Source organism: Pelodiscus sinensis, chromosome 1 (assembly GCF_049634645.1).
Source record: "Pelodiscus sinensis isolate JC-2024 chromosome 1, ASM4963464v1, whole genome shotgun sequence".
Classification (NCBI taxonomy): Eukaryota; Metazoa; Chordata; order Testudines; family Trionychidae; genus Pelodiscus; species Pelodiscus sinensis.
Window position 1 is genome coordinate 179,395,133 of NC_134711.1, and position 23,219 is coordinate 179,418,351.

The 23,219-nt window shown below is 42.5% G+C and overlaps 1 protein-coding gene across 5 annotated transcripts in view; it reads right to left on the bottom strand.

The window, feature by feature from the left end:
- The window catches only part of APP (amyloid beta precursor protein), a 312,106-nt gene extending 289,119 nt beyond the window's left edge, over positions 1 to 22,987 (bottom strand). For 4 of the 5 annotated variants that reach the window (XM_075910216.1, XM_075910208.1, XM_075910198.1 and 1 more), the window contains exon 1: positions 21,886 to 21,904. Coding sequence is in view for 1 of the 5 variants with exons in the window: in XM_075910226.1 (XP_075766341.1) it covers positions 22,659 to 22,718 (60 nt within the window). In the remaining 4 variants the exon portion in view is untranslated. Of the gene's footprint in view, positions 1 to 21,885; positions 21,905 to 22,658 lie in introns of those variants that run through there. The other variant, XM_075910226.1, reaches the window with a different exon arrangement.
- Positions 22,988 to 23,219: the final 232 nt, after the last annotated feature.

The window sequence follows — 23,219 nt, forward strand, 5'->3', positions numbered from 1 at the left end:
CAAAAGTGCCACAACAGAGAGAAAAAAGAAAACATCTGTGCTTCTCTTCTTATTCCCTCTCAACGTCTTAGTTGTGGTTCATGTTGATTGAGGAATTGATAAGGATGGAAAACAAGAGACAATTAGATGTCAGTGGACTTTGATCAAATTTGGAGGCCCAAAATCTTAGGCTATGTCTCTGAAATATATGGAATATTAATGAATATGACAAAAAAAAAGTTTCAGTTTAACTTCATTAACTTAGCCAGAGGCTAGGGGACTATTATAGGAGAAGGGAAGGTGGGGTGAGGTTGTGTGGTAGGTAGCATGCACAAGGTCAGACTAGAGAACCATGATACCACCTTCTGGCTTAAAGTTGATGAGAAGCAATGGAACTAGTTCACCTTTCTCTGCATTAGTCTGTCCATCCTCAGAAACTTTCTTCATAACAGTCATTTGGCCAGATGAGCTTTCAGAGTGAGTCACTGCCATGTCTGAGAAGCCAATTCAGCAGAACTCCTCCTAATTTACAGAGCTTACCTTGTAGCATGCAATACCAGTGTGTCCACTGATCTAATCCCACCATCCTTAAACACATGGCAGCTTTACTAAATTAGTTTGCATCTCAAACCTACCATTTTTTAAATTGAAGTAACTGAGGAAACTTAAGAGTGCCCAAAAGTGTTCTGAAAATGTATTCACCGATGTCCAAAATTACAAGAATCTGAATGCCAGAATAAAAAGATGTGTAAGGACTGCACTGACAGTGAACTGTTACCCACCAGCTCTGTGATTATTGGGGAACCAGAACATGGTCACCTGTCAGCCTTGTGCTCTTGGGGAGTCAGGGAGTGACATTCATGGAAAACCATTCCCTTCCCTCAGGCCTCTGCTAGAATCAAAGACAAAGCAATGAAAAGGCCGGGGAAGACACACCTAAACTGCTTCAGACAAGGGTGATACAATTAAGGAAACACCCCAGCCTCATTTGCATTAAAGATGGAACAGAGGGACATCTCATTAGCATACAGAATGGAGAGCAGCTCTTCCAAGGCAGGAACCGCACTGAACTATGGGACACCGAAAGCAGAGAAGCAGTGCCTGATGGGAAATCCCTGCTCCAGATGCTAATGAACCTAAGCCTGCTCACACCCAAATTAGTCATTATCAGACCAATTCTAGTAACGATCCTATTGACATCTAAAATACTGAAACTGCCAAGTTGCATTGTGAGCTCGTTCAAGGAACATCACCCATAACCAGGGGTGATCAGTCTCTATTGTCTCTCCTCTTTCTCTTTGAACTATCCCTATAAAAACTCCTATCCTTGCCCCAAGAAATCTGTTCTGATACCTGGACTTAAACTGCATCAGTTCCATTGAGACTTCTTCATCTCCTGTCTGATCGTGCTGGGGGCTCTGTCCTGCTTTTCTCCTGCCCTCTGGACCCCCGGCTACCATCATCATCTGGGAACCCCGATCAGTGCAAGCTCCGTGGAGTGGTGAGGTCTCTCTCTCTCTCTCTCTCTTTCTCTCTCTCTCTCTCTCAACTATCTCTCTGAGCATAGCCTCCTGACCCTGCCCTGTGTAAACTGTTATATGGTTACCTAACATTTGTAAGCAGCTTCAATTTAGATTTAATATTGTAATTGTTAGATTTAATATTGTAACTGTTTGATATCTATTCACTACTCAGAAATAAATCACTTTCATTGTTAAGCTGGTTGCTTCTCTCTCTTTCTTTCTCTTTTGCTCACTCTTCCTTAAGGGGTGTGGTTTTGACTTCCCCATTCGCTCTGCAACAACGCTTCTTGTACCCAAGCAAAAGATCCCTGTAGTGCCCAAAATCCTGTGGGGTTTGCTCATCGTGTGGTTTACCAGTGAATGACTGTGGTGTGAAAGTGGGGATAGGGGGTGCTGAACCTGGGGGCTTATGAGGATGGCAGCTTAAAGTGCTGTTTAATCCAGCCCACGGAGTCCAAAGGCACATGAGGGTGCAGTGTGGCATTGCTGTGAAACCCAGCCAGCTGAGTCCAGGGACATATGAGGGGGTCAGCTTGTGAGTGCTGAGTACCCAGTCCTCTCAGACGTGCTCCGACTAGTGTGTGTGAGTGTCTGTGTGTGTTGCTAAGGTGGGAAGAACCCCATCCTGAGGAACCTAGTTCCTGCAGGAGAGCTCCAGTGGGAGGGGGAATTGGCAGCAGGGAGAATTCAGCTCCATATGAGAGCCCCAGTAAGCACCAACAGCACACTGATAGAACTGTTAACCTTCCCCCAGTCCCATAAGGGTAACCCTGATAAATGAGCATACCCCAGAGTATTGGGCAAATCTGGTAACAGAACCTAAAGTAAAATATTTCTCTCCCTCCGTTTCCTTCATGGTGGCCCTATCTTTCTACTAGGCAACAGCAGTCATAGTACATAGAAGTATTCTAGAATCACAGCAAGATTCCTACAAAGCTAACCATTATTAGCATTCGTCTATTCAGCTTCACTCCTTGAAAGAGAACCACAACAGGAGAAGCCTTTACCAGATAGCCAAATAATAAAATCATTCATATTTTAATACTCTAATATTACCCAAGTAGGACGAGTATTTTCCCTTAATGCTGTCTACAAGTTAAACCTCCTGTAAAGTGCATAAAATGAGGCTGAAGTGGATTAACAGCTTACTGAGGAAAAAAACCTCAGACATACCTATTAAAAGTTGATGCAAATTTGTCTGATGTTTAAATAGGCAATCTGTTCTATAAACAAACAGAATTATTTTTATATCACCATAATAATACTCAGGACAGTTCAACAATCTGACTCTCACTCCACCACAAATTTCAGAGGAGTAGCCGTATTAGCAAAACCAACAAGAAGTCCTGTGGTACCATCAAGACTAATAAATTTATTTGGGCAAAAGCTTTTGTGGGCTGGAGTCTACTTTGTCAGATTTATCTGACGAAGAAGGCTCCAGCCCGCAAAAGCTTATGCCCAAATAAATGTTAGCTTTTAAGGTGCCATAAAATAAAGCATAAATATTTCTATATGTTTATAATGCGACTACCAAAATAAGGCACACATCTCTAGGAACTACCTTAAAACAAATAAATAAATCAAGAGACTTACATAAATCCAGCTCTACTCAAAAAACAAAAAACAAAACAAAACAAAACCACACACAAAACAATTCCCTCCCCCAATCTTTAAGTGATTTATGTCCATTTAATAGCAATTTATTCAAGTGTCTTTTGTATCAAATATTTTGAACCTGCCTTTACAATTCATTTAGTTCACTATGTTTTCATATAACACCTGTTTGTGTGTGTTTAAAGGTAACATAAGACAGTCTCCCAATTTTCTTGTGCAAAGCAGCAGCTTAGATGGATATACAATGGAGCCATTTTATGACAATATTCTGTTTCTTCTCTCTTCATTATAACAAAGGACTAACTGTAACAAAATACTGTCTATAACAATAACTCCATTTGTTTCCAGAAGGAAGCCATTCAAACTCTTAGCCTCTTTAGCCTTGGCTTTCTGACAAAAGACTGAAAGGACCCTAAATGTACAGCAATGTAAATTGCTACTAATAATTCATTCTTAGTAATATTACTTAGCTAGAGGCTGTATCGCTAAACAAATGTGTAACAAAACCCTCCATTTCTTTACATGCTTCACTAATTTGACTTCTGTTTCATTCCATATTGATTAAAGTTTGAAAGCCACAGAGAATTCAAGGACTGGTGAGTACACTGATACCTCAGCTACTCCAGTTTCATCTATTTAGTTTGCTTTACAGATAGAATTCGCAAGAAAGTCCTGCTAGCTAGGATACAGTGCAACTAAGATTAAACAATTATACACAGTATTTACTACTAATCTAGATGAAGGACTGAGTTTTATTTTTATAAAAGTTTGTTATAAAATAAACATACTGATGCAAGGTAACAAAGTGAGCATGAATTTCAACTTTTGCCAAGTTTTAGAAACAAAACAGAAATTCGGTTTTAAAATAATTGGCTGGCTGTTGGCCATCCACATCTCAACTTTTTGCCATGTCTCCAAAGCAAAATCCAGGTCTCTCCCCCACACTAAAGTTAAAGAACACTGAGCTTAATAATACTTTTCCAACCTCATTACAATATTATAGGGCTAATTCATACCCTCATCTAACATGAGATAGAACTTCACAAATTAAGTGCCCCTCTCCTATTTCTTGTATAAGCTTATATCTAAGTGTCATCATCTGAATAAGTTATCAGTAAAATCTGTGTGCTTTTTAACTAAAAAATTAAGACTTATTAAAATCTGTACAGAAATTTTTTTGGATATTTTACTAGAGTATTCATGAAGAATTAGTCTACAAACTTATTTATTTTCTCCAATCAATAGAGAAAATGCAGCCTGTCAAACTAACAAAAGAATTTGTCCAAATTATGTATCACTTCAAGTGACATTTTCAAGGACAATATTTTCCTTTTGTGTAAAATAGGACAAAACCTTTCAAGAACTAACATTTTATTTTAATGATCACCCAATGAGAAAGAAAAAGATTTAAAAAAATTAAAATTCAGTTTTGTTCTGATTTTTGCAATCTTGTATCGGTTACCTACCTGCACAGGTATACATAATTGTCCAGTGACATTTCCCACCAGTACTAAAATATTTACCGTTTGAAAGACACAAAGATACATTAGTATAAGATTGAGGGTTTGGGGAAGGTGAGGGGTTGTTTGGCTTCTCCCCGTCCCCCTCCCCCCGCCCCATTTGGCTTTTTTTTGTTAAAGAGATGTAGCCGTCCAAAATACTCTAAGGGAATCCATAAAGTATTTAAATTTTAAATAACCAAATTTAATATTCCTTAAGCTATTTACACAGATTGGGGCATATGTTAGTACAGATAGAAATAATAAGATCTAAACAAACCAAAAGGTTGCATCCACCTATTCAAAGTTTCACAATATGGGTCGAAGTAACTCTAAACATAAATATCATCAAAAACAAACTTACAGAGAAGTAGGGACGGTGCCCCCTGCTTGTATGCTCACCAACCCCCCGTATTGGGGGTTAACAGTCCCAGTTCTCCCCCGGGCCACCAGAGAGGGCTGGGACAAGGCTGGGCCAGCCCTGGCCTGCCCTCTGTCCCAGTCCCCTCCACCCCCCCTCAGCTGCCAGCCAGGGCCGAGGCCAAGCCAGCCCCGGCTCTCCCTCTCTGCCACCTGTACTTCAATTTGATCCCCCTGCCTCCATTCCTGTACTCACCATCCTTCCTAATCCCTCCTCCTCCCCACCCTTCCGCCACCTCCTTTCTCCATTCCTACACCCCTATCCTTCCTTGACCTCTCCCCACCCCCACACTGCCTAACCCTAACTTCATTCCTATATCTCCCTCATCCCTACCAACCCCCCTCTTAACACACCCACCCATCCCCACAAACACCCTTATCCCCCTTCCTACACACACCCTGTCCCTTCCCATGAATTCGTAGAGCTGCACATCCACCCCCTGCAAGAGCACTACCGGGCTGGGCAGCACAGCCCTGGCTAGTGCAGCATAAGCCACACCCTGCCCCCAGGCCCAGCCTTTCTACATGGGCTGGTTGGGGCAGTTTTGTCTGTGGCGAGCCCAGGGAGCCCAGCCCACAGAGCAGCTGCTCCGGAGAGCTGGGGAAGCAGCCAGGGTGCAAGGCCTGCCCAGTTCACAGTGGGCCCGGTAGAATGCGCCTAAGCCTGGGCCACACAGAGCCAAGCTGCGCAGCAGGCACATGGGCCGGGCAGGCTGGGAACAGGGTTCAGAGGCAGGCGGACACTGCTCCGGGGGGGAGGGGAGGAGCATGGGGATGGAGCAACCTCCCCCCCGATTTCACAGAGCAGTCACATGGTCAGGGCTCCTGGGGACACAGAGTGACGTTATGATGTCACTTTGTTGTCCCAGAGGAAGTTTTTTTATATATAGAGAGAGATGAAAGCAAGGTCTCTATGAAAGCATTGATTTCTATTATGTTAAATAAGGCATCGCAAACTTGAACCCTGGATCTTTCATTGATCTACATATTCAATAACCAAGTAATCAATTAAGATGTAAGGTAAGGGGAAAAGAAAACTACCTTGCTTAATGTAAACATACTACTAACAACCCCAAGATGGACAGTTTATTAAAATGGATTGTGATCATGAACTCAACTATAAAACCAAACAATGACTCTGCTATCTTAAAATGATCACTCAAAGTGCTGAAATGTAATACTAAAATGCAGAACAAAGACAACTGAAGCTCATATATCTAAACACCAGATGAACATATATCTATATGAAAAATGCCACAATCAAATTTTCCATTTGTTATAAGCTAAATGAACAGAGCAGCTGCTGAATTCATCCCTGTTAAGTATACATCAAAACATTTGGAATAAGATACAGGATGTGACTAATGAGCTCTCTCAGACCAAACATTTGATCTGGTCATATACATGCCAAATTGATTAAGAGCCATATGCAAGCTTACTAGTTTGAACTGTTAGTACATACCGCACAGTGTTCAGAGCAGAGCACTGGAGAAGGCAACCTAACGAAATATTCAGTATAAAACTACCTTGTCAGGCTGTCCCTATATTTCATATAGCAAATACAAGTAGTAAGATTTATACTTTCATGACAACAGGCGAAGCGTGAAGGAGAAAGATCAGCAATAAATCTATTACAGCAGAGGTGAACCTCAGAATGGTTTGGATGAATGTTCAAACATCTCAAGACTTACTAAACTTGTTCAGAGCCAGGAAAACTGAGTGAAACGCACATAAGAACATTCTCTCCTGTAAGATTTGTAGCATTAACCATTTCCATTTGGGTCCAAAAAACTTTAAGGAAAAAAAGCTCTCACCGTAAGTTAGCAATCTGGATCCTAGCATGGCTCCACTATACACACAGGCATTAAAGCAAAGACTGAGTTTTCTATCTATTCCTCCCCGGAACAGAGAGGAATTATTCAAGGCTGGTATATGGATCTATATAGGGGGATGGGATGAAAAAAGTCAAGAGGAATGCAATCATATGCCAGGTTTCATGACACTGGGATGCATCTGTCTCTGTAATGGTCCTCTTAGAACATTAAATTCAACTGGACAAGATGTCAAGAATGTATTATAAAAAAATTCTGCTGTGACAACAAGATGGACTTGGTGACCAAATTAGATTTCTTCTATCTCTAAAGAAAAAGAAAGAGTATAGTTAGTCTGTTTTATTTTATCGTAACTAGAGCCTGTGTTTCTACCCTCTCCTCCATCAATACAAAAGTAACTCAAGGAGAGCTATTCATATGATCTTCTGTAGCTCTTATTAATACCTATGGTAATTAGTAGTACGGATGCCATCCATTAATTGATTAACCAAGTCTCTAACAACACTAGAGAGTTTTTACAGAAAAGTCCCTATTCTCTTCCCAGTTGAGAAAAATGTAACCCAGCTCCGAATGCTAAAATGGCTACCAGGGCTGGAAAGCCATCTATGCTAGCAACTCTCTATATTAGAAATTCCCTGGAATAAGAAAGAACTTAAAAGTATTTTTAAACAAATTCAAGATTTCTTCATGTACAACAGGAAATAAAAAGGGATGTGAAGAATTATATGCTGGAGCTTTGCAAAATAACTCTCCAAAACCAATGTATATACAGGCAGTCCCCGGGTTACATACAAGATAGGGACTGTAGGTTTGTTCTTAAGTTGAATCTGTATGTAAGTCGGAACTGGCATCCAGATTCAGCAGCTGCTTAAACTGACCAGTGGCTGATTCCAGGAAGCCCGAGGCAGAGCAACTCTGCCTTGGGCTTCCTGTAGTCAGCGCTGTTCAGTTTCAGCAGCGGCTGACTTGGGGATGCCTGGGGCAGAGCAGCTGGGGTGCTGCTGGGCTGCTCCAGTAGCACCGCTCCTCGGCGCTACTGGACCAACCCAGCAGCACCCAAGCTGCTCTGCCCCAGGTGTCCTGATTCAGCTGCTGCTGAAACTGACCAGCAGCGGCTGAATCAGGACACCTGGGGCAGAGCAGCTGGGGTGCTGCCGGGTTGGTCCAGTAGCGCCCAGAGCAGCGCTACGGGACCAACCGGCAGCGCCCCAGCTGCTCTACCACAGGTGTCCGGAGAAAAGCCTGGTCTGCTGGGGGGTAGAGGGGCACGCACTAGCTGCGCCCCCGCCCCCAGCAGACCAGGGAGACGCGGGCGGCGGACCGAGACGCACCGCGGTCCCACCGCCCAGGTCCTCCGCGGCTTTGCTCCGCGTCTCCTTGGTCTGCTGGCCTCCAGCAGACCAGGGGAACGCGGAGCAAAGCCACGGAGCACGGGGGCAGCGGGACAGCCCAGACGCGCCGCGGCTGTCCCGCTGCCCGCGTGCTCCGCGGCTTTGCTCAGCGTCTTCCTGGTCTGCTGGGGGGTTTCCCCCTCCCAGCAGACCAGGGAGACGCAGAGCAGCTTTTCTTGCCCCGGAGGACGCGGGCGGCGGGACCGCGGCACATCTGGGCGTCCCGCCGCTCCTGTCCTCCGGGGTGAGAAAAACCCCGTTCTTAACTGCGGATCCGACTTATGTAAGTCGGATCCGCGTAACTCGGGGACTGCCTGTATAAGGAAAGAGGCTGTGATTAAATTGTTTCTCTTCCTTACAGTGAAGTCAGATATCTTCTGTTGCTACATAGGGGAAGACCTGCTCTTGCCTCACCGCATTCTATATATGTAATTTGTCAGTTCTTTAACTTCAGCTATACAGGTTTTTTAGCAGCGCAAAAAGCAGAATGACTTACAGCAATGGCACAGTAATGTGTTTGACAAGCAGAAACCTCGAGAATTTTACCGTTTACGAAGTGTTCTGAACTTGTAGCATTTTCCATGTATTTAAAAAATAAGTTTCACACAAAGAAGTCTTTCTTATACAGGAGGCACTGATGTTTAGGCTATTCTAGCACCATGCATAATTATCTTAATGATAGCTTATTCCCAGCAATTATTCAATTCATTTGTGTGTTAAGGGCAATTTCCTCATATCCTGTTTTAAATAAAATTACCCCAAGTGTGAGGAGGAGTGAGAGAAAGGTATTAGGACTAGCAATTTTTTCTTGTTCGCTTCTGAGTTGACATAATGGCTTTTACTTAGTATGTTTGAAGTTAATAGTCTGTGATGACTATTACCTTAAGAACATGAATTTGCTCATTGATGGCTGGACACAAAGCTTCTTCACTTCTGAGTGACCATGTAATCTAGTGAAGCGAGCATAGGCGATTAGGAGATAGAACTCTTGAGCTATATAAACCCACCATTGGCAACAGTTCTACATAGCTTGGTACAAGCCACTAAAAAAAACTCTCTCACTTTATCCATCTGTAAAATCTGAAGTATTACAGCTCAGAAAGTCTCAAGTGCTCAAGCTGCATAAATGATTAATATTGAAATATTTAAATTCATGCCCTCCCGCCCCCTGGATGGTCAACAAATATCAGTAAGATTTTCTGGCTCTCATCACAATTCAAATTCACACCAGACGTCATAATGTTCTTCAAAGTAACTGGCCTGTATTTCATAATATATTTACATACTAGTATCCATATATACCTCCACAGCAAAAAGCATATTCCAGTCACGTCTTAGCAATATTACACCTATTCCTCTCCCACTGCTGGAATTTGCTTTGTGAAACTTTATGGTAATTTCTCATCTGGTGACCCTGCAGCTGTTCTTAACGTGTGCAGATTTGCTCAAAATCAGCAGCCCAACTTCCAACAATAAATAGTCATGAAGTTTACCTTCAAGAAAAGGAAACATTCTTTTGAATTACTGCCCACTCAAGGATATCAGTGTGCTTGGTTTACTATGAATCTCCCCTCAATAACTAATAATAAATATAGCAAAATAGTTGGAATTCAAAGATCTTCAGAATATTTGAAGGTAATTAGATTAAAACCCTTTATCAAAAGTAGGGCTGCATTCAGCTAAATATCACTTCCTTTCTGTGATGACTCCATTAGTCATGAACATGGCTACTGCTCCCTTTGGAACTGATAACGTAGTTATTCTTGTATTTCTGCCAAAACACTCCAGGGAGGCTGTGTTTACAGTAGCAGCTGCAGGTAGAAGTCACAATATGTTCAATTAGAGACCAGATAGGTATAGCCTTTATACATAAAGGGCTAGCCTTCGAGGTGGGCTGTGAGGGCCCCTGTCCAGAGCAGCCTGCCAAAGCGGGCATCGTGAGCAGGATTAAGATTATCACCTGACTGGCCCAGAGCAACTGAGCTGATGGAGATGGCAGGCAGGCTAGCAGTCCCATTGGGGGTGGGGAAATCTGAGGTGCAGAGGGCAGCTGAACCACCAGCCACCGGAGCCTGGTGACTCGTCCAGAGCAGGGGTACCCTCTCCATCCTGTACTCAATTTGTGCTGTCGCTGCTGTTCCACACACACACACACACACACACACACACACACACACACACACACACACACACACACACACACACACACACACCCACCCCTCGAGCTACACTGGCTACTCTGGGCTGGGACCACCCTCTCACTCTTCCTGAATGTGCAACAGGGAAGGTGCTTTTGTCAGGATGATGTCCTCCCCAGCTTCTCCGAGCTGCGGAAATCTGTATGTGCTGTTGCCTTGCTGGCACTGAAGCTGGAATACAAGCCTGCAGGCTCCTCACCCTGAATGCTAACTTAAAGAGACAGCGCACTCATATACTCAGCCATTCACACTCTCTCTCTCCCTCCCTCCCTCTTCTCCCTCCCCCCCCCCCCCCCCCCCCGGCCCAAACACACAACCACCAGCTTCACTTGTGCTCTCCTCCCTTTCCTTTTGCATCTGTGGGCTGCTTGGGTTTTAAGAGCAGCAGCCCAGTGGGAGAGCAAGCAGCCATGCAAGCTGTTTTGTGTATCCAGGTGGATCAATTTCCTAATGTAGGTGCAGGAGGGAGATGCAAGGGTTAGGGGCACAGGATGGAGGTGCAATGGGTAGCAGTGAAGGGGGCACAATACAGGGGATACACAGCACAGAAGGGAGGTTCAGGGATTGGGGCAAGGGGGCACGGTGCAAGGAATAGGGACACAGGAGGGAGGTGAAGGAAAGAGAGCAGCCCATGTTGGACCAGGTACAATGGGGGCAGGCTCTAGCCAAGAGATGCTTACCTGTGCAATTCCTGGCCAGCAGCCCAGCAAATTCCCTGCCTTTCATGCCCTGGCATGCTGTTCAGAGTAGCCAGCTATGGGCCATGTTTCTAAACAGCTGCAAGCCCAAGCGCAGATGGGTAACCACTGTGATTTTTAGTGGTTTCATGGGTACATTTTTACATCCCTAGTATATATTATGCCAAAAGTCCTGTTCAACATGACAGATGACATTTAATATACAAAGTGACTAAAGTCTGAAAAAAAACTGATTCAGAGTATATACCTACTCTATAACCAACACTTTCATCCTCTATGTTACTCGACACATGTTTTCTCATATGAACATGTACAGGCAATATCTGGCTTGAACAACTGTTTGATCTCATCAGCGGAAAGGCTGCAACATAAATAAATCTAATCTGATACAATCTTGTTGAGATTGTATGGGACTATAAACGTGGGTAATATTGGATAATATCTAAGCAAAGTTAAAATGTTTCAGAACAAATTGTCTATGTACAGATTCATAAGCAATCAAAAATGTAGCTTTCCTTTTCTACCATATTACAAACTGAAGAAATGCCTTTAGGCTTGCATAAACTTTACAAAAGGAATGAAAACATTTTTTATTTTAGGAACTCCAGACAACCGGTTTGTCTGAAGTCCAACAGTTAATGAACAAAATAATATTGTTCTTGATAGACAGGCCACTGAAATGCTGGGACTGAATTCAGTTCTCTTAAGATCTAAAGGCCAAATTTGGCTCTTGACAACAAAGGCTTAACTACTATTTCACTCAATGGGAGCCAGACTTTTGTAAGTAAGGAAAAAGCAGGGTCTTAGCAATCTGTGCACTAACTTCTTTATGATACTTTATTCAAGGAATGTTTTGTGTATTTTGCTTTAATGGAATGTGTCACTAAATTCAGAAAATTAGCTGTAAATATCTAGCCTGAATTTTGATTAATAAGTAACATTCCCAAAATGTAGAAAAACTATTTGAGGGAGTCTTCATTGTTCTTAAATAAAATACCTTAACATCTTCTATATGAGCTATAGGGCATATATCAATGATTATCATGTTGCTTAATTTGAGGGGGGGGGCAGATGCAGCCACTTAGATAAATCCCTTACTGGGGAGAGAAACAGCTACCTTGAGTACTGAGCTGTATCAAAACAACCGAAGGAAACTACTTAAAGGAACAAAGTTGGACTAACAAAAGATATTACTTCAGCCACCTTGTCTCTCCACTATCCTGGGACCAACACAGCAAAGAGAAAAACTTATTTTTCAAAAAATGTTCTGCTCAGGAAAGCCCAGAGACAAGCCCAACTACTAACTGCATAGATCTAAGATGACAATATGCAAGCAGATGGAGTTTTCAACTTGTAGAGCAAAGAATCTCATGGGCACTGGATGTAATCCAAACTTATTCTCTTCCTGGGATCTGGTTTCATCTCTAACTCAAAACAGATATCTCATCAGTGTATAAAAATGACTTCTGGGTTTTTTTAAAGCTATGTTTTATTTAGATGTTGCTGATTCTTTACTGGCTTCTCATTTGATAGTTTTAAATTGATAAAATGGATTTTTGTAGTTCTTTCCTTAATTAGTTTCCTGTTAGCAGAATTTCACAATTCATAAGAGATTCACTTTTACCAAGAATTTTCAAATGTAGGATGCTCACCTACACTGAAAAAGAAGCGTTCACAGCTTAACGTCTTTACTGAGACCACCACAAAATCACTGTTAAATATCCTCAGCTGTATTTGCAACCAACACTATCTTGTTCCATACTGAACTTCCACAAGGCAAAAAACCAAATGTTTTGACAAGGCTATTCTATCCTCAGATCTTGCACAAAAAGGACTTGTGTGTCTAAGCCAGGAGGTTCTGAAAGTCCCATCCATACATGATTAAACGTGCATTTATGGAGCCCAATTTTCAGGGTTTCATTTTAAATATGGCCTTTGCGTAATATAGTTGTAAACATTTTTCTTCATTAAAGTCTGGACTTGTTAAAAAATAAAGTTGCTTGAAAGTGACAGATTGTATTCCATAAAAAAGCTTTTAATCAAAATAAAATGTTAGCCTCTCATGCAAACATGTATGTACATGCTTAATTTTAAACACAATTTGAAGTCAACAGAACTATTCCTGACTGAAATTACATACCTGCTTTGTTTTGTGTTTGCAGGCTCTATGCCTTTACTGTGAATATTCTGTCCTTGCCAACAGCTAAGTAGTAAAATTCAAATATATTACCTACAAAGTAGTAGTAGTAGTAGTAGTAATCTAATTCACTATACATTTTAATTAAAAAAATAGCATAGAATTTCAAATTAGTTTTACTCTCAGACTCATTTATATACATTATTTTTAATAAAAATCAAACTAAATAAGTCACCACTGTAAATTATCTTGATTTAAATTGTTCCAGTTTGCACTTCAACCTAAATTATCCCCCAGGCTTATTTATGCCTTCCTAGGTTTTCCTTACAAAAACTTCCAACCCAGACCTTAACACCCTTTGCCCAAAGGGGCATTTCAGTCTTCCTTATAACTGGAGCGGAGTCAATGAATCATGTCTGCTACAGTGAGTCAGCAAGAATCAGGCAGCAGCTTTCTGCATGGTTCCAATACTTGCAAACAGCATGGATCAATAGAAGAATCTCATCATCCTACCTACAGCATGAATTGTGAGCATTGTAACACTCTCTTGTGAAGCATCCAGTATTGGCCATTGCTAAAAACATGATGATCATGGTCCAGATCCAATTCCTATGCAAAACTCTTTTTAATATGGGTTCAACTGGCAAGGAAATCTTCTTAATTATAACTAGTCCAAGACAGTTTTAAAAAACAGTTGAGAGCTGTAGCATCTTTTGAAAATTACATTACCAATTTAAAAGCACAAAACAGTTCTGAGGAAAATAAATCATTTACAAAGAAAGTATCTGTAAAAAACAAAAACAAACCCACTGCCCTGAAGTCTTGAAAATTAAAGAGACAACATGAAGAAGCAAACAATGATTATAAACAAAAGCAATGATTTGCGTTATCTAAACTGAGAGAATAGCTAAAAAGGCAGGATATATTTTTTTTAAAAAATACCTGTGGAGTCCTTTATGTACCTTCAGGTTTATTGGGCATTTAGGAATCAGATTTTCATCTTTTCTCACAAACACAAGGGTCAGAAACTTTCCCTTTTTAATTAAATTTGAGAAACTCAAACAATCACATGACTCTAGAAGCTAAGACTTTAAAGATCAAGCAACCTGTGATAGAACTGCAGGAGCTGTCATGACTGAAACAATGACAAGTAAACTGGAAACCTAAAATTCTCAGTGTAAATTGCCTTTTAGTGGTCACAATATATAGTTTTATAAATACTGGCACTTCAAGGATAATAGTGCAATGGCACAGAAGTTCAGATAACTGAACTAGTTATCAGAAGGCCTTAGTGAAGTGAATGCTTGAAAATACTAAAGAAAATACTGACACATTAAGAAGCAATTGTACTCGGATCTGAATTTAAAATGGTGGGGAGAGAGAATACCGCACATAGCGAAACTGCAAAATTGCAGAAAATGACCCTCAAAACTATCTTGTTTATATGTATTAAAAAATATTGTGAACCTTCATGAAATAACTCAACTCATATTAAAGTTAATTACTATTTATCCACAATCTGGACTAATTACTTCATGTTAATTTACAATACCTAAACTATTTTGGTTTTTCTATATTTCCTTATTATGAATCATCTTACAACTTTGTTCCTCTCTGATTTAACATGCAGTCATTGTGATTAGGGGTTTCTTAATAAATTCTCAATTAAATCTGCACTCTTTTTCTGTAGTTTACTTTCCCCCAAAACAATGCTATAAATGAATGCTCAGACAATAGCGTGTATGTGTGTGTGCACATGCACGTTTGTTTTTCTGGGCTAAAACCATGGGAGTGGCTCTTCAGGGAATACTTTTGATTAAACTCATTTTAAATCTTAGAATGCAATTAAAATAGAAACAAATCTTTAACAATAAATGGTATTACTGAACCATTTTGCCATTTAGAAAAAAGCAAGCAATAGCTGGAGAACAAGTAGACTCCATCAAGATCTTTGTTAATGATGCAAAGACATATGGTAATGAGAGACGACATTATCACAATGTTCTGCATTTGAGGCTTAGTGCAGTATCACAGTTATATTTAAAAAGTATTTATACCTGAAATTTAAAAATAATTGAATTTAGCTGTTGTTGTAAACACAAAATCCACCATAAAGTTTCCATCTCAAAGCTATTTTTGACATTTGAGAAGTCTAGAAGAGAATCAGGAGAATAAAACAGTTTTGAATACCCCATGGTCTTGAGATGGGTTTTAATTATAAAGTTTGTGATTCTTTAATTTTTTTATTTTTTTTTAAACACAAAGCAGTCTCTCTTCTCCAACATAGCTCTCTCCAGTTTGCTATTCTGCTGAAAAGGTAACAGTAAACATGCTTCAGGAACACAGATGATGAGACCATAGGCTAGGGTGAGTTTTGAAATAATTCCCAATGGTTGGCCTATTTCTCTGTTTTCATCTTTGCTCAGTAGCTCAGCCAAATTCTAATTTCTGAAAGTAGAAAGGAGACAATTCTCCGGGGGAGGGGACGAAATCACCTACTAGTGAGAGACCACATAAGTGAGGAAGTACCTTTTATTGGACCAATTTTTCTTAAGTTGAGAGAGCTAGCTTGAGAAAGCTCTTCTGCTAGTGAGTTTCTTAACCATGAATAACTACATCACCCAAACTTCTCTGGAATTACAGTTATGTAGACCCACTGTTCATAATTATGTTGCCCTAGCTTTGTAAAATTCCAAGAAAATATATTTTAATAACTAGGGTTGCCAGGTAGACCCCACCAAAAAACCGGACACACTTGATCGGGGGGGGGGACGGGGACTGGCCGGGAGGTGGGGGGGGAGAACTAGCCGGGAGGTGGGGGAAGCAGAGCTGGCAGGAGGAGGGGTGTCCGGGGGCCACATGGCTGGCCAGGAAGAAGGGGAGGTTGAGAAGCAGAGCTGGAGGGTATTCGGGGGTTGCGGGACTGGACAGGAGGAAGGGGGGTGAGAAGCAGACCTCTGGGGGGGTGGCAGCAAATGGCCACAGCCGAAGTCCTTTGGGCCACGCTCCCGGCAGGCACTCCCTTTAGTTGCAAGCAGAAGCCAGGCATCACAGATTTGATATGTGAGCTGGCTAGGGCAGGGACCATCATTTCAATTTAATTTACACTTCTCCTGCATTGTCTGACACACACAGATTTGTACCTTGACAATACAACTGCTTCACTGAAATACTTAGAAGAAAGGAAAGAGGTTTTAGAAATTGGACTTGACACTATGGAGTCTTTTTGAACCAAGGCAGAAGCCATTCAGGGTCATGGGATATGGATACTAGCTGGATGTTTCCACTGAACTAGCAAAAAATGAAGCTGCAAGCAGTACTGCTGCTTAAATTGCAATCTGTAGTTTTCAGAAACAAGAGTACATTAAGATGAAAGAGGTGGTTCACTTTCTGAGTTATTACTTCAGGCTGTCTGAAAACTCTGCATCAGCACAGATAGTTCAATTTCTCAAGATCTTTGGTATTACTACCAAAGGACTTGAACATATATTTTTAAAACCCATAAAAGCTTGTATACAAGTATGCAGTGAAGTATGGGTAAAAGGTAGATTCCACAACAAATTCTGTGACTGCAGAATCATACAGGATTGAGTATATTCTTTTATCTTGCAATAAGACATTTGTGACTTTTTTCATTAAAAGTTTCTTTTACACAATATTGCTTTAGGCTCTCATTTCCTGTTTCTCCTCAGCTGTTGACATTCCTGGGATGGGCAGCAACTTGTGAACTCTCATCATAAAAGAACATGTTCTAACAGCTAAACAAGCTAGCAAAGTAGCACAGTATTATTTAATTTGCTTCATTTTTAATCTTCTTATACCAAAGGATTTTTCCAAAATCTCAAGAATTTAAATCCAATAACACACAGTTGCAGACTTAAGTGTTAAAACCATGACAGACGGCACATTAGACGAACATATTACCATACATAAACCCAATTATACTCTTACCAGCAGATCTATTCTTCATATGTACAATTTACTTAACACAATTCTTATTAACTACAGTGCTAGGAACTCTTCAGATGTTAACTGGGAGAATGTTATTCCATTTTTTGTTGTTCTCTTGATTAGTTTTGAAAGAGAGAAGTGGGATTGGGATGAAAAACAGGGAAGAATTAAAATCTCCAGGAAGAATGCATGCGGGTAACCTTATATTCTGAAAGAGAGGGAATTCTGAATTTTATAGTAAGATTTTGTAAGGGGAGAAACAACCAAGTACATAAAAGATCAACAAACATAATTTAGTGTAAAGATGCTCTTAAAAAAACCAAACAAACCAGACATTTGAAATGCTGCAATTAAGATGTAATCCAAATGTTCTGGTGAACAACTATCTGCAAAGAACAGTGTGTAGGCATTATTTCATAGAAATGTTAAAAAAAATCAGTCAAAAATGAAGTGGCAATTAATTAAGTTATACATAATTGCTAACTTTTGAAACCACTTTTGGTGCCTACTACTCTGACAAAACTATTAACAGAAGGAAAAAAAAGTTTGATTTCTTTAAAGATCTTACCCACAAACTAAATATTCCCCATGTATTACTTTCACAATGTTTCCCAAACGCAAATGCAAAGATCAACCAATATAAACCTTCATGGCATCATGATACAAGACTATATCACTTCTGGCATAAAGTTTGTATGAAACACTGGCCAGCCAGCACAGAATAAAGAAAAGATCATCTGAACTACTGCACAAGAATGCTTCTAGCAAAGAATTTGCTTCAAATTCTTCACACCTCACTTTGTATTTCCACTCTTTTTTGGTTTGTTTTATGAAAACATTAAGTAATTTATAAACTTTCTCCAGAAAGTGTGTCTTTTCAAAATAGTAGTCATGTTGGTCCCATGATATAATAAAACAGTATCTCTTAATATTGATCTCTCTTACTGGACCAATTGCTCGTGATGACAGTACCAGCTTGTGAGCTACAAAAAGTGACCTCACCCTTTGTCCTGTTAAAAGGATAAGTCTGAATATTCTTTACCTATTGCCTACTAGCATGACTATGAATAAGCTTAGAGGACAAGCCATTTTTTACTATTTGAATGGTCAGCATTACGTGTAGAGCCATTTTCACTGTTTCCCCTGAATAATTGTTTTCTATTGCTGAGGGTAGATCTCAGATAGTGACAAAAAAGCATTTTATTGTTTAAATAATTTTCAAAAGGCTTAACTATAAATTATGGTTTCATGGGATGCAGGTACAACAATGCAACTAATTTATATGTTTGTTTTGTTTTAAGTAGTGTCTAGATTTCAAATTGATGTATTTCCTTTATACAGGTTGAGGTATTTTTGGAGTTTATTAAAAAAACACATGCACACAAACCATTAATAAAATAGCCCAACAGCTATCCACTTGCAAATAAATGAGAAGTCTGGGGAGGTCTGTAGCGATGTCTACAAGTTACTGTGTCAGGCAATAAATGTTTTGTATTTTCATTATCACACCAACATACCAAATGAACTAAAAGTACTGCCTGTTTAACCATTGTAATTTTAGTTAGCTTCTATTACCATGCTAGAACAATCTCACTTGTAAAAAAACATTGGAACAACCAGAGCATTCAAAACAGAGCTGACAGAAATCGTGATATTTCCATTAATACTCTAATTTAAAAAAAAGAAAAATCTCAGCTAATAAAATGGGATTGTTCACTAAGAAGTTTAGCAAGACAATTTAATAGTGCTTGATTGTGTTAATTTATTGAAATCCAGCAATTAGTGGAAATAGATAACATGGAAAATATCTATTCAAGAGTATAATTAGAAGGAGAAATGCCTTTCCAACTACATCTATCACTTGTGCATACTCATGACAAATTTTGCTTAATTAAGCAAAACGGGTATTCTTCAACACAAGTCAGTCACACAGAATGAGATAAAAAGTTACTTAAACAAGTATAAGGTCAGTGCACCCGTAATAAGGAATGCATTTTAAAATACAGTACATGCTTCAAGAAACCTTAGTATATCAGCATAAGAGGTTATTCCAGGGGTCAGCAACCTTTCCAAAGTGGTGTGCTAAGATTTAACCCTACTGTCCTGGGCAGCACCATTCTCCCAGGAGAGGGGAGGGCTCTTTCCACCGCATGCCCCGCTTGGTCTCCTGCCCTGGGCTCCACTCCAGCTTTTCTTGTGGGGAAGGGAGGAGCAATGCATGGGCACTTCCCCGCAAGCTGGATCCAGCACTGACTCTCAGAGCTCTGCCCCACCCCCCCGGAGGAAGACAGCACTGGCTGCAGTCGTGCGAAGGGCACGATGCTGGATTGCCAGTACAGGCTCCCCGTTGCAGGTGGGGAAGCCCATTCATTGCGTGTACCACTTATGCCATACGTTGCTGACGCCTGGGTTATTCACGATGTACAACTTCAAACAATTTCTCTTCCTTGTCCTAGCTATCTTCTACTTATCCCTCATCCTCATCCCAAATATATGGAATAGAGATGATTTCTTGAACAAGAACTGTGAGATTTTCTGCTACATAATGAATGCCAAAAGCAATTTGAAACTATAGAAGAAAACTTCTACTCCTAGAAGCAAGATTTTCAAAGACTCTAAGCAAGCAGAAAACTCTCAGATAGGAGCAAACAGCCATTTCAACTGAGGCATATTGTTTCTTCTTTTCTCCCTGCCCCAGGTGTCTATTAGAAAATGCTTCTGACAATATACTGAACTGTCTCACTCAAAATACTATAGTATCAAGTTCACACAAGTGTATTTGACCATATAAAGATCCCATGCTGAATGTTGTTAAAAACAATACATCTAGAATGCCTGGCAATTAAACGCAGGTAATTTGAGAATTACACATAATACAGGTCATTGAATAAAATAGGAACTCTATGCATACAATTATAGTCTTAATTTAAATAAACTCTTTCAAGACAAAGGATGCCATGCTGAAAATTTAGAATATCATTCTTCAGCAAACAGAACTAAACAAGAAGGCAAGGAGAGTGCTCCTAAAACAGGACACAATCTTTCCCATAGAAAAACTAAACTAACATAAAATCAAAGACCCCGATTCCACACTTATATATGTGAGCAAGCCTTCTCTTGCAGTCTTCAGATATAATTATTCACATGCATGTGTAACTGTTTGCAGGATCAGGGCCCAAGCCAGTACTGTAGCAAAATCAAGATGTAAAAAAATTGTCCTTATTTATCTATTGTTTCCTGTGTAACCAAATAGCACCTGTAGAAGATTTAATTTATATTTAAAACAATATTTAGTTGAATCAATTTGACAGAACCCAAACCATTTAAAAATTAAGGACTCAATCCTACAAGTTTCCCTGAGATCACTCTCAGTGGTGAGCAATACACCATGCAGTAAGGGCTCATGAGAGTAGACCCAGAATTTAGAACTCTTTAATTTTAAAACCCGTAGCGTTTGAAGTGTATGTATTTTCTTATTAACTATCACAGAAGATTCTTTTTAAAAGAATTCCTGCCTCATCTGATCTGAAAATCTAGAGTAAAATATTCTGATGGTCGCCTTGGGAAATAAAGATTGACAGTTCATTACACAAGGGCAGTCAATGGGTTTTTGCTTGGCTGTTGAGACTGAGCTTGCTGCTGGTCTGTATTACATTGCCATTCCTTTAATTCCTCCTTCCTAGCAAGACTTTATTTGCTTTATTCAGAGAAGAAGAGAGCCTGCACCTTTGAAGGAAAGATTTGAAAAACAAGAACAGAAGATTCAGAAGATGACTCAAGGCTTTTTTGTTGTTTTCCATTCCATTGTTGGTCCAGATTTTGTACAAAGGACAGCAACTGCACTATACTTGCATTTGTTACCCACCAAGAGACCTACTGTGTACATAATTAACTTTATTCAAGAAATTAGCTTGCAATTCCTTCTATCTTTTCAGAATCTCCTCAGTTCCAAAGAAGCTGGGACATATTTAATTCTTTCTATCCATCCACAGTTCTTTTTAACAGGGGGGAATCAGCAGGCATCTAGTACAATTCAGCCCAACAGCAAAGCTGTCACATTTTTGCTCACCAGTGCATGGTGTTGGGATATTCTTCACAAGAGAACCCACCTCTCCCCGAAATTACACTGGCAACAATTAACAAGGGGGAGGGAAGAAGAGGAAAACAGAAAGTTCCCATAAGGAAAGAAGAGTGCCTAAGAGTACTAGTGATAGAATAGTGATAGAGTACTAGGGTCAACTAAGAGTGAATGGCGACCCCCCCCCCCTCCAAAAACCCCCACTGTTGCTGGGTGTTTTTCCTGCTGGCAGGCATTGCCATGTCGCCTGCAGCTCTGGCTGCCTACTGGGCAGTGACAGGAATGGAAGGGAGAGCTGTTAAACACCTAGCGGTGGGAGGATTTCTCCAGGCTGCAGCTTTCATGACAGCCAGTCTTTGCTGCACTGCAGAGGCGCCATCTTCTCGCTCTTAATCTTCGTTCACCCCAACCCTGCCGGCCGGGCCCTAGCCCCACCTGTCCGGGAGAAACCCCCACAAGCCGGCTTCCCCGCGGGGGAGGGGGGCAGCGCCCGCCCCTGGCAAAGCCTGCAGCAGGCACCTCCTCCCCGCCCACCCCCCGAGGCTGTCCCTTGCTCCCAGCACACCTGAGCAGCGCCCGGGGGATGAAGCCCCGGCTCCCCGCCCCGAGCAGGCGGGGGCGGCCTCTCTGCAGGGCCCGCTCCGCCGGGCGGAGGCGGGGCCCTTTGTTTCCCGGCCGGGCTGGACTGGCTCGCCCCAGGCGGCGCCGCAGCGCAGGGCTCCAGCAGCAGGCGCCTCCCCCGGGGGCCCTGCCCTGCGCGGCTCGCCCCCGCCCCGCTGCTCCTCCTCAGCGCCGCTGCACCAAGGAGCCGGGCCGAGGGGCTGCTCGCGCCTCTCCCCGCCGCGGGGGCCGCGCCGCCGAAGTTGGCGGGAGCAAGGCGCCGGGCAGGGCTCCAGGCTGCCCCAGGGGTGCCGGGCTGTCCCCCCTGCCTGCACGCGCCCCTCCACTCCCCGGGCACGGGGCAGGCGCTGCCGCCCCACCCACGCCCGCCGGGAGCCGTCTCCCGCAGCCCAGGGCAGCCAGCTCGGCCACAATGGAAGCGGGCGGCGCGCAGGGGCTGTGGTCGGTGCCCGGCACTTCGCAGCCAGCCTGCCTGCCGCCCCCACTGCCTTTTGTTCATTGCCCTGCTCAGCTGGGGGAGCCTATTGTTCAGCCTGGGCGCCAGCCCCTCCTTTCGGGAGACCGTCGAGGCCCCCGTCGCCCACCTTTGCAGCGCCTGGAGGGGGCCAAGCCCGAGCCATCGGGCGGCAGGGGCGGCTCTGGGCGCTGCACAGACAAAGGCTCTGGGAAGCCGAGCAGGAGGGAGGAGTGGCAGCCCCCCGCCCGTCTGCCCCTTACCTCTACAGCCCGGGCCGTGCAGGAGCAGGCCAGCAGGAGGAGCGCTACGCGGGGCAGCATCGCCGCGGGGGAGACCAGCGAGGTGGCGGGAGTCTGGCTGTAAATCCGCGCGCTCGCTGCCCGCCGCCGCTGCCGGGGAATCGGAGTGAGCTGCGGCAGCACCAGCCGAGCTCCGGGCAGAGCGCGAGTCAGCTGATAGCCTAGCCCACCCAGAGCCGCGGCAGCGCACACACCCCAGGGGGACCCCTAGCGGAGGCGCGGGGAAAGCGCAGCCGGCCGGCCCGAGCCCTGGCAGGCTCAGCCTGGCAGCCACGGAGCGCAGCGTGCACGCCCGTCCGGGTTTCCCGAGACTGGAGGGGAGCGGTGCCTCTGTGCGTGAGACCGGTGTCAGGCCCGCTCCTCCTCTGTATTTCCTGCAGGATGCAGGCGGGAGCTATTTTTAGAGACGGCAAGCTGCCTTGCTGCTGTAATGTGGGAGACAGACACCGAGCTCTACCGCTTGCCTCCCTCATATCCTCCGTCTGGTGAAGTGTACAACGCATCATCTGAACGAAATTAAAT